Source organism: Malurus melanocephalus, unplaced genomic scaffold (assembly GCF_030028575.1).
Source record: "Malurus melanocephalus ecotype Western Australia unplaced genomic scaffold, MMel_1.1 scaffold_114, whole genome shotgun sequence".
NCBI lineage: Eukaryota > Metazoa > Chordata > Aves > Passeriformes > Maluridae > Malurus > Malurus melanocephalus.
The window spans coordinates 2,171,401-2,183,750 of record NW_026623346.1 but is presented as its reverse complement, the minus strand read 5'-3'; the positions used below and the strand labels follow the sequence as shown (position 1 = coordinate 2,183,750).

At 35.6% G+C, this 12,350-nt stretch overlaps 1 protein-coding gene across 1 annotated transcript; it reads left to right on the top strand.

The window, feature by feature from the left end:
* Nucleotides 1-964: 964 nt before the first annotated feature.
* On the top strand, nucleotides 965-11,299 carry LOC130575678 (inositol 1,4,5-triphosphate receptor associated 1-like). The gene is made up of 10 exons (XM_057369751.1): nucleotides 965-1,137; nucleotides 2,010-2,040; nucleotides 3,000-3,140; nucleotides 4,837-4,968; nucleotides 5,714-5,855; nucleotides 6,319-6,368; nucleotides 7,723-7,830; nucleotides 8,961-9,028; nucleotides 10,440-10,559; nucleotides 11,134-11,299. Exons 1-10 carry the CDS (start codon nucleotides 965-967, stop codon nucleotides 11,267-11,269), a joined length of 1,101 nt encoding a protein of 366 aa, XP_057225734.1. The 3' UTR covers nucleotides 11,270-11,299.
* Nucleotides 11,300-12,350: the final 1,051 nt, after the last annotated feature.

Below are 12,350 nucleotides of genomic sequence, written 5' to 3'. Positions count from 1 at the left end.
ATGGTCTAGTAAGTTATCTAAATGGTAGCCAGAACATTAAGGGTCAACTCTTTATCCTCAGTGGGGAAAACAAGCAAGGGGTCAAATTCTTAGTTAATTTGTTAGGGATACTTATTTCCTTACATTGTCATAAAAGTCACCTTTTCAACTGGAGTAGTAATTTTGTTTAAACAATAGGAAATTGCCAGATACTTCATTATTACTGTTATGAATCCAATATGCTGTCTCCATGATAGTTTCATCAATGACAAGTTACTGTTGCCATCTGAATAAACACAACTTTGTATCTACAGAGGTTTAGGTAAGTGGAATATATTAATATATTACATCTGGAGACACTGCGGTGTCAGGCTGCATTTTATGGGGACACACCTGACTGTTCTTAAGTAAATACTGGCATTTTTTAATATAAAGCAAATGCACAGAACTAAAATATTGCTAGAAAGACTCTCCCTTTCTGTTCTTTCATGTTTAAGTCTCCAGATTTACACATTGTTTACATGGCATGCTAAGCATCCTTCGGTTAAATATATCAACAGGAGAGCTGTACAAAGACTCCTTTCCAAGTCTGAGATTCAGACTGGGGAATCTACCTTTCCTACAGGAGAGTCCGTCATTACATTCTGACAAGATAAAAGGAGATAAGGGAACTATTATATGAAATTAAATAAAATCAAAATACAGAACCTAAGTAACATGAATTTAAAAAAAAAAAATAAGTTTTAGCCATATCTGGTCCTTATGAAAATGACAGAAGTAGAGAATGTAAGTATAACTTTTATGTCCTGTTTCAATGAACATACTGTGCAGACAAGTACATGATGTAATTTATAACCATCAATGGTTCCTCAAAATCTGTAATGTGGTACATTACACTAAACTTCATCTTGGCAGGTGGCATTTAAAGCCATAGAAAATGACAGTATTCTATTACAAAATTTCAGGTAAAATATTCCAGAAAGGAATGCATGGCTTTCCAAATAACTTAATCTTTTTAAATCTGAAAATCTCTTTAGGCCCTTCACCTCTACCTTCCCCGACTGAAGAGAAAGAGACAAAGAACAGCTCTGATGTTATGCCCAGCATTCCTGATGTATTGCTGCAAAAACTGCAAGTGCACAAATCGATTCCAGGAAGGTAAAAGCTCATTAAAAGTAGAGAAACATCATCCGGGAGAAGGCACACCAGTGGTTTCCAGTCAACTTCCCTTTTGGACTTCTATTCACAGGGAGATCAATTGTTGCATCTTAGAATGTGCAACACAGACTTTCTGAAAAATTTTGGGGACTGAACCAGGTTCCAGTAACTGGACAACTCTCAAAAGTAGTTGGTGATTTCTACAAAAATGTCTTAAACCTTAATTATATACTACTAGTAGAATTTTAAACAGATTTTTCCACTCCTGGTTTCCAGGATTGCTGCTGCTGATATGAACTCATATTGAAAATACTATTCTTTCTCTCCCCCATAAAAAAAAAAAAAAAAAAAAAGAAAAAAATCAGTCCATGTGATGCTTTCCAGTGGTAGAATTTGGGTGTGTAAGAAATCTGCAATTTTTCCACATGTGACAATTTTTCAGGGAAATGGAACTTATTTTGTAAATGTATTTGAAGGATCATTCATGAAGTCACTGATTTGGGTTTTGCAAGACATTAAAACAATTCCATACTTATTTGGCAGAAACTCATTCCTCCATTCACCCACATGTTTATCTACCAAAATCACCAGAGCCTTCAGTCAGCTGAAGCAGCCAATAAGGGTTCTCTGTGCAGATGAAATAAATATTTAACATTTAACATTGTGAAGGAATTGTTATATACATTATTTTATATACATGAATGGATGAGGTGAAGAGGTTCTGAGAGATCATTGCTTGATTGTAATCAATAATGAAAAATAGCAGGAAACAAAAATCTCAAACATATATTTTGTTGTTCTTTTCAATTAAATATTAAAATAGCTTTGTTTTTAGAGGCAAAACTCATCAATATGTGAGGTTTTATTTCTAGTTCCCCACCACTCACTGAAAAAGAAGTTGAGGTAAGTATGTTATTATTTTAAACATATGTTCTAATTTTAAGTGGTTACTTAAAGTCTAAGGGTGGTTATTAGAATGAGATAGAGGGRCGATTTAAAGAAAAAAACAAAACTTCTCATTTAAAAAAAAACTATATTAAATTCCATCAAAATAACAATTTTGTGAAATATGAGAATATAAGTTGTAAAAAGAGTAGGAATAAGCAAAATATTTGTGTGTGAGCTTTGGGGCAGTTTTTAACAAGATCTTGCTGCTAGTTCATGTAATTTTTACTTTCTCAGCCAATAATTTTACTTTCAAGCAATAATTTTGTTTGCAGGGTGCTTTTTAGCTTGCAGGCTTTGTTTCTTCTATTTTTTTAATCACATACCAGTCAAGAAAAAGTTTGTTATTTACATAAATCTATTGGAACTGTTGATGCCTTGTACTTTGCAATGTATCAGTCCTAAGAAGTAATGAGTCTGGTAAAGAAAGAAACCATTTTTAAAAGCAGGGTGCAAGAAAATAAAAATGTTAGCACTTCATCTTTTTCTAGCTTCAGGGGTAGGTGTTTATCCCTTAGGTAAAACAATGCTGATGGTGAGCTCATCCCTGGACTTCCTCTGCACAGACTATCTGTTTAAAAACCTTGGGGACCCTTGGAAGAAGTCCAGCTAGAAAACAGATCCATTGTGATTCTGGTGCTTCTGGTAGGTTGCTTCTTTCATTGTGTCTCTGCTCTATAGAGCTCCCAGAAAAACATCCAGGAAAAGAGGCAGCAAAGCATGTATATGWATTTTAGTGAAGTAAATAGAAGTGATTTTTTTAAAGAAAACCAATTTTAAAAAATATTTCCAATTTTCTGTTTCAATACTTATTTAATCAGCAAATATTTCAACAAATACCTTATTCATAAGTTGTTTGTGAAAATTGTATTACTGTAAGACTGATTGAAAAATGTCTTTTTTTAAAATCCAAACAGAATGTATTTGTTCAACTCTCCTTGGCCTTTAGAAATGATAGTTACATGCTGGAATCTAGAATTCACCAGGCAGGGAGAGAGAAAAATCTTACTGAAGAGAATGCGGAGAAGGAACTGGAAAACTTTAAAGCATCCATTACGGTAAGAAAGCGGCCATTACGGAATTCTTTTCCTGAACTATAAAGTACATGAAAGTACACACACATTGCAAATATGTTTGACTCTTGTAAATTCAGCCCCAAAACTTAATTTTCTGCTGCTTCAACTCCTTGCTGTGGGCTGCCTACTACTCTGAAAGGAGGGCATATGCTGCTAGAGTGGGCCAGCATTGCTGGAAATGCATAGAGGATGCTTCCCTGGTTCTAGCATATTTCAGGAGTAAACACTAGAAATTTGCAGTTCAATTTTTTTAAAAAGCATTGAAATAAGAACATTCAGAACTGCAGTTTGAGCACTGATCCATGCCCTCCTGGGCAAGACCTTCTTTAGCAATAAATTAGAGATGTCCAGATATGAGAGATACCAAAATGATCTGAAACCTGAGTCCTAAGATCTGTGACTTGAAAGGCCTCTTAACTGAGATAAAAGAAGGCCCCAAAAGTGAAATGAAACAGCAAGGAATACTTGAGGAGCAGATAAAATCTCAGGTAAGAAAATATGCAATTAAATATTATTATCTTCACATATTTTAATCTGGAATTCCAAATCTCCTTTTACAAATTAATTATTTCTGAAAAACAATAAATGTTTTGAGTACTTTGCTGCTCTTCCCTCTGTTCCCCGTGCCAAAGAGCAAGCTGAAACAGCCTATTAGATCTCAGGCTTTTCAGACTGAAATAAGTCTGTTAGATTTGCTGTGTATTTCTGTTAAGAATCCCTAATTAGGCACCAAAGACCATGGTGCCAGCATGGGACAAATGTGATTAGGATTTTCTTCCTTTAAGCAGTTCACGCATTGCAGTCTGGCGTTTACAAGCTTTTTTATGTAATTTATAACAAAGTGGAAATTGCCTTCCCTATAAAAGCTTTTGTTCYAGACAATGGAATAAACTAACCAGCAATTAAAAGCAGTGATGGCTTCTCTGTTATATTAGACCTAGATTTGTTCCAATCTCATTGGGAGGTTTTCTTAATTTCTATAGGACAGACACATGTTTTATGGCTCAAGGACAGTTTTACCAGTCTTTCTGATTTTTTTAATCAGTCTTGTGATAATTGATGTGTTATTCAGAAAGTTAAACAGAAAGCTGATCTACATGAACGTACAATTTGTTTGAGAAAATAATCAGGTTACAGTTGACAAGAGAAAAAAGAAAATCTGAAATTCTGTGCATGAGTTTCCTTTAAAAAAAGCCCTTATGCCTTTTTTGTTCTTGCAGTCAAATTTTGGTTGCAATTTGTTATCAAGGTTGATAACAAATCAAGGTTGCAATCCTTGAGACTATAACGTCATATTTTTCAGGTAAGGAAAGTATCAAGGAACTGAAAGAATACACACGTCTTTCTTGATGTCTTGTGCCCAGCAAATTAAAATGTCCTTTGTCCTTCAGCAATCATTTTTAGGTGCTAGTTGAAATGAACTCAGCATTTGTGGAGTTCACAGGTAGTGAGGTATATTTCACTGTAAATTTCAGAAGAGAAAATATTGCAAATGTGTTTCAGCACCATGCTCCAACAGGGCAGCAGCACTCCGGGCTGTGTGGTGGCAGCGCTGGCATCTCTGGGACTAATCTCGCCATGTGGAGTTCTGCCTGGACATTTCTACCCCATTTTGGGCCTCTGGCCACTACCTTTGAGCTAAAGACATGTTGATAACGCTGCTGTATTTTCTCTTCAGTCTTCAGCTGACCTGTGGCACCACTATGAGCACAGGGAAGCCTACCAGAAGCTCCTGGAGGACATCGCCGTGCTGCGGCGTTTGGCTGTCAGGCTGTCGAGCTGCGCTGAGAAGGTTGGAGCTGTTCCCCAGGTGAAGGCATCCTGGTGTTTAACTTGTCCTGGATCCACGTGTTCACTCTTCCAGCCAGGGCTAGAAATTGCATTCACCCTCAGAGTTTTATTTGCTCTTTTGGGAGATTAACAATATCTGTTGTAGTATCAGGTAACTCAACATTTCAGTCTGGAGATAGAATTCAAACAGAAGAAGATTGCCCATTAAGCTTTTCAAAATCTGTACAATAGGAGCGTATGGATTATTGGAGCTACAGCTGCATCACAAGAAACTCATTTCAAATCAGTGCAGCACAAATAAAAGAAAACTTTTCTGGGTCAAAATGCTCATCTAGTTCAGTCACCTTTTGGGAACAGCTCAGTCAGCTCTAGACTGCATAAGAACATGGTGAGCATAAATAAGAGCACAGCAATACCCTCCCAGATTCAAGACTGTTCCCTCTGCCCTCTAAAGTCATCAGATTGATGCCAATGACTAAGGGCTTTGAGGGTTTGAAAACAAATATGCTGTACCAGATAATTAATCAGACAGGCACGTAGGCAAGGTATATGAATATATGACAAAATAAATTATGATTTTCTGTGAAATACAAATGTGAATTTGTCTTCTAACTAGCTTGGGGATTTTCAGTCATGGAGGCACCAGTATTTCCTTAATAACAACTGTTCCAGATTTAGCTATGACAAGGAGCATACACATAGAGGCAAATGATTTACTGGAGATATGTAGAGGTTACCTGGGTATTTCTTCTTTTCTTCCTTAGGAGAAGTGTATGTCAAAGGCAACAGAGATAATGATGCAGTATGTGGAAAATCTGAAAAGAACATATGAAAAGGATCATGCTGAACTGATGGAGTTCAAGAAACTTGCCAATCAGAAATCTAGCAGAAGCTATGGTGGATCTGGTAAAGAAAAAAAAAATTAAGCGTTTGTCTTGCCTCTAGTTCAGAGATATGTTTGTGCTATTAATGATTAAAGTAAAGTATCATGAAACGTGTTTATTAAGTTTTGATCTAGAAGAGTAGATTTTTAGAAGTTAAAGGAATAAGTTAAAATGTTTTATATCAGCTATACTTAATGCTATAGTACAATAATTTGAAATCACTATCACTTACAAAATTCTAATGAGACCCAGGGCCATGGCTTTTGTCTGCTCTCAGTAAAAGAGTAATGGTTTGATTTTTTGGTATTATATCAAATTTCTTCTGCAGGTGTAATTGAGAACAGAATTTTATACAAATACATACATGGTCACTACAGGTCTTGTATAAATAGAGTGTATCTGAGTTTGAAATACAGACAGGAGCCTGTTCATATTATTTATAGACACTCAAAGACTGACTGTTCTTTATCTTTCTTTCTGTGCAGAAGATGGAGTTCCTCGTTCCTCTAGATCCATGTCTATCACTGTTGGAAAGGTATTTCTACAATACAAAGAAAATTAACATTTTATGCAGTGATATTTCTTTGCCTGTACATATAATGAYTTTTTTAGGCTGTGTTCAAAACAATGTTGGTAAATTCTCAATATTGTCCATGCAATTTAGTGCATGCTTTGCAATTTCGGATACTTGATTAAGTATGGCCTTGTGCAACAGTGTCAATGCTTGATGTGAAACTACAGTGGTTTATTTCTGCAAAACTTCCAAGTGTTGGAGATCAAGTTTATTACAAAACTTGCTAAAACAGCCAGTGATTTCAGAGACATGGGTACCAGCGTGACCATTATGACATTTGGTGGTCAGAGACACTATGCTCAATCTAGAGTTCATTTTTATATTTTTATTTGTTTGGGTTATAGCTCTTTAGATTTCGTTTATTCCTGCCTGTAGTGTTTCAGAAGCACATTAAATAAAACTGTCATTAATGAATAGGTATGGTTACTTTTGTCTAGAACCAAGCTCGTGGAGTGACTCCTAAGTATTCACTAAATCTATGTTTAACTCCTTTCCTGTAAAGCTGTCCAGAGCAGAGTCTTAGAAGTGTTTGGACATGCGCCAAATAAAGGTGTTAGATGCCATGAATGTTTTGACTTTTTTCACTCAGTTGGAAGTATGAATTTTGCATAGATTTTATAGGATGAAGGATTTGGCTTCTTACCAAATGACAGCAAAAATTCGCATAATCTGTACTTGAGCTAGAATATATTGTTACAGTTAGCATGTGTTTGTCATACAAATAATTTTTATGGTCTTTGGGAAACATAAGCAGTACTGCATGATGCTGTCTAACAACTCAAGGGGGGGGGGGGGAGAAGGAGCTGTCCTTCTGTGGAAGGAATGGATGTAAATTAAAATCAGTAGGTTTACATGTAATTAATACATCATAGTATGTCAAATCATAATGGATACATAGCAAGATAAGAGTTTAATGTGTGACTTCATTATTTTCCAGTCATTGTGACATTGGCACTTTCTCCAGTGTCATTATGCATCTGCTTTAATCAAGAATAAAGGCCTATGAAAAGAGCTGACAATAAAAATGGAGAACATCTCTTGTGGGATTGACACTGCTGGGTTTTCACTATGGAGKGCAAAGAGAGCATCCGTGTACCACACCTCATCTCACACTAAGTATTTCTCTTAGCAGACAATACTAGAGGAATTTCTGTGGAAAACCTCAGCCTAAGAGTCTCTGATCTTACTTTAGCTCCCAGCACTCCTTTTCCCAAGGGAATGCTAATCTGTATCTTTGCTGCACAAATTAACTCCCAGAATTGTTCTTCAGTTTGTTTTGCTGTATATTAGAAAAATTCATTGTTGTTTCCCACAGAATATGCCTCGAAGGAGAGTCAGTGTTGCTGTTGTTCCTAAATTTAACTCCTTAAACATTCCTGGTCAGTCACCAACAGCTTCACCTATGCCTTCAATGCCACCCCTGGTAAGTAAACTCCATTTTTTAAAGACACAAGTTTTGTCTAAACCCCTTTTGCACAGGGTCAAGCTACAGTTACTCATTTTGACTCCATCCTAGTGAACGGGATAGATAGACTTCATTCCTGTTGGGCAAGGGACAAATGCCTTCACAGTCTTCATAAAGGATCCCTTTGGAAACAGCTGAATAGGGCAGGCTGCTGATTCAGAGACATTGGATGTCACTGAGGCAATTTGCCTTTTTATCTGAAGTAACAGACAGGAAAGAAGTCATGATTATGGTTGTCCACTGTAGGAGGGAAATTTTAACTAGAAACCACAGAACAGAGTTGGATTGCTGCTCTTCATTGCCAGAAGTCTACTGAACAGAAATATATGTGGTATGAATTTAGAGGTTCTCTGATGATCTGGGATTGGTGGAGCCATCAGCGTCTGTGTTGAATTTTTATTTGTAAAACTTTAATAAATTAAATGACACTAATCTGAACATAATAAATCCATACAAATGCTTTGGAGAAAAACTGTAAGACATACTGTTCAGAGATGAGCTAAGATGGGACATAACCTTTAAAGTTATGCAGTTTTCTTTTTAAAATGTAGGGCTATTTGAATGAGGATTTTGCTGAGAAGCTAAATCGATTTTACTTTTAAGAAAAGCATCTGATTGTGTAATTTATTTATTATGTACTCAGAGCCAATTGTTTCAGGAACCAGGTGTGTTTGTTTGCCATGGTTTATTTTGATTTATTTTTGTTTAAAATTTCCCATTGAAAATTCAGCTAATAAGTTAATATTCCTAGGATAATAAAAGAGGAGCAATAGAATAATTTACCTGTTCAGGGATCAATATATGAAGGAGAAAGAATTTTCTGGGAAAAAATAAGCAGGGTAGAAGAGAATATCAGAGAAAATCCTTGGTGTGCAAGTCCGCTGTTTACTGCGGATAATGGAAGCAACGTGGAAGCACCATATTTGCTCATGAGTGTAGGAAGGAAACCTAAGCAGCACAATGCCTTTGTTGTTTTATTGAACACTCATTTGAAATTAATTAATGAATTTTAATCATTATTTCATTATTTAATCATGAATGTKAACTATTTAATGAATGTAACATTTATTGCTGTGTTTTACTTACAGTCTGAATCACCCAGTAATGGAAAAAGCAACCTAACATCTACTCCTGCTCTGCCAGCACTTCTAGAAAAGTGAGTTTTGTCTAGATCATGCCTATTAAATGCTAATACTAAATGATAACTTAAAGAATCTTATTTTGAAATGCTGTGATATTACTTCTATTTGTTGGAATGCTTTAAACATGCAAATTAAAAGCGTTTGAATATGTACATCACTACAGAATATTGAATTTCATGTATTTTAGATTAGGGCTGAGGCAGGAAAAAATTTATCTGATGTCTTTGTTTTACCTTGTGCTTTACTAAGAATTTAAGTATGCAACAACTGGGAAAACAAAAACAGTGAACTGCAGCACTGGTTGCTACAATTCAAAAGAAGTGTGCAATATTTAGACCATCTTTTAAAACTGGACATAAATTCTGTGAGAAAAAAAACAACAACCAAAAAAACCTTACCAATATTTCACACCTAAGAAAACAAATCATGTTACCAAGTAACAGAGGTAGAACTTGAAATTCAAGTTTGAGCATAAGYGTGTGTGCATGGGCCAGCTGGTCTGATAATGTGGAATTACATAGTCCAACACATGGACTATTGTATGTTTGAGAACTTCAAGCTTATAGTCATGGTTTGTTTCAAGTCCAAGGGAAAATAATGTCTATGTGAGTATGATATCTTGAGAGAAAATCCATTGCCCACACATGAATAATTCACTCACATTGAATTATTCAGCCACCAATTTTAGTACCAGAAAAATAAGGTCTGCGGAAAGGGTAAGATTCCAAAACTTGAAATGGGATCCACTGTTGAGCTGATTAAACCTTAACTTTGATAGATCTGCTAAGTTATGTCTCAATCACTTAAACTCTCTGTCCCAGATCAAATAAGTGACAGGTGAGCACTGCAGGAAGAGAGYGATGTAAAATGCCTTTTCTTGAGGCTAAATTCTCAAAGATGCTTTTACTTGAGAAAAGTTCTAGTGAGAAAAGTGAGGTATGTGTTTGTATTTTTCTTAACTTGTGTATCAGTTCAGCGTGTAAAGTCAACAGAGGAGAATACTTAAAAGGCAAATAAAAACTATATTTTTTAAATTAGTATTTGATATTATTTCTATTATGTTCCTCTTGCATAAAAGGTTACAATTTCAGAAAYTATTTTTTGACAGTTGAGGGAAATGTTTTGAAGCATAGCAAATAAATGGCATAGATAAGCCAGGAAGCAAAGGCTCTTTTTTTTTAAGAAGAATAAAAATGAAAATTTTCTTACCTTAGAGACATAATGATTACCCTTCTTAAATCACAACATCCTGAAAACTAGTATTTTTCCTAGTGTTTAAAGTGTTTAATACTTTTGAAAGACATTTCTGTTCTCTGATATACATTAAAAAAGACAAATAGTGAGTCACAAAATTTCAGTATGCTCCAAATACAATACCTTTCAGTGATGTAATCTTTTATTTGTCGGCTTCTTTTGTTTTGGCAGTGGAAAGTCAAATGGAGAGCCTGACTGTGAAACCTCAACTCCTGTGCTGACACAGAGTGGATTGGAAGAGATCAATCCTGAAACTAAAGCCAAGATAGAAGAGGAAGCATACAACAAGGGGTGGGAATATTTTGTGTGAACTACATCTGAAAMTATGTGCTACCAGATTAGGAACATATGTTTTTAAATTTAATTTTAAATGCAGTAGTCATACTGTTGGTGTCACAAAGTACTTTACACAGCATGTTTGGGGGAAATTAAAACTTTGGGATCTGTTTCTGAATGTCAAGCAAAGAAATTTGTATTATGTGAAGAGTGAGAAAAAAAATTTTGATCCCATCCTGCAGAATATAACATACCACCTATCTTCAGCATTGTACAGAGGATGTTCAAAATCATTGAAAAGTAATAGAGAGGTATTTCTGGCTCCTGTACAACAGACACAAGTTGTTCTCTGCTGAGAACTACAACCTCTTTTTCTTGTTCAAGATGATAAATTTGGTATCAGCTCTAATATAATCCTCTGTTAAGGAAGGGTGGCTTTCTGTGTGCCTTAGTCATGTCTACAGCTAATTTTTAGTCTTGTTCAAGTGCTGTAACACTGCTTTTGTGTTTCATTACATGTAACAAAACATAAAGCTAACTTGTCATTAAATAAGGCTAGACTAAGAAATAAATGTTTCATGTGTTAAAGCTATCAGGAAGGCTTGAAGAAAACCAAAGAACTTCAGGAACTGAAGGAAGAAGATGAAGAGACACACAAAGAAAGTCATGATGAACACAAAGAAAGTGAAAATGAAGATGAGGTAAAAAACCTGAAAAGCAGGTGAGACAGTCGTGTAATATGTCCATACAAGAGGGGCCACCTTTTCTATTTGTGGTACCCAACCAAACGTTTTATTCTCTCATCTTGGCATGTTTTMCTCCAGTCTAGGGAAGCATATTTGAAATAACAGTGTTTTCACAGAAAGACAGATTCTGTGACAATGTAGTTGCAAAATGAAAAACATTTGATTTTGATATTTTGTCTAAAGCTCTACGTTGATATCAAGGTGCTTCATCTCAATGGGGTTTGGTTCTGATTTGAAGCAAAAAATGCTCCATAAAGATGCCAAAATGTTTCTCTCGGTGGATATGCATTGTCTCATGAAGGCTGTAATTCAGGAATCTGATGCCCACATTTGTGCTGTGTTGCTCCTGTCATTAGAGTGACATGGTTGTTGCATCTGTCCATACCCAGTGATCTGTGTACATTACAGAAGAATTGAATGCCAAAGCAAGTAACATGTCCAATCCCAAGTTAAGGCAGGGACCCTTAAATGATCCTGAAGAATTCATTCCATAACCATTATGGTTATAAACATCTGTTGAGTGGAGATTACAGCCACATTCAGAAAGCAGCCATCTCGTTAGTCATGACACTCTTAGAAAGAAAGATTATGTTTACCACATAATTATAATGTTTAATTTAGTAGATCAAGGTATTCAACAGTGCAGAATTTTACATGGTGTCAAGCTCTGAGATTTGCCAGCTGACAGATGGGAAAAATAGGAGGCAAATGTATAGTCTCCAGCTGTCTCACAAATATTACTCAGAATAGTTTGAGTTGGAATATCTGAGTGTACAGCTTTTCATTAAAAAACTTTACAGTCTGATTCTTCTTTGACAAGGTGTTTGTTGGGAAAAAAGATGGTGCGCCACCTATGACACCTTTCAAATTGAAAAGCTTCAGATAAAAAATTTGCATATGATTAATATATAACAGATTTCATTTTGCAGCAGACTTGAAGTCTGATAAATAATCATGTCTGTCCTCTTATTGTAAACGACTCGTACAAATATAGTATTGAAGCATGATAAGGTTGTGGCAGTAATCAGCAACCAGCAGGACATTTGAAAGAATGATTTGA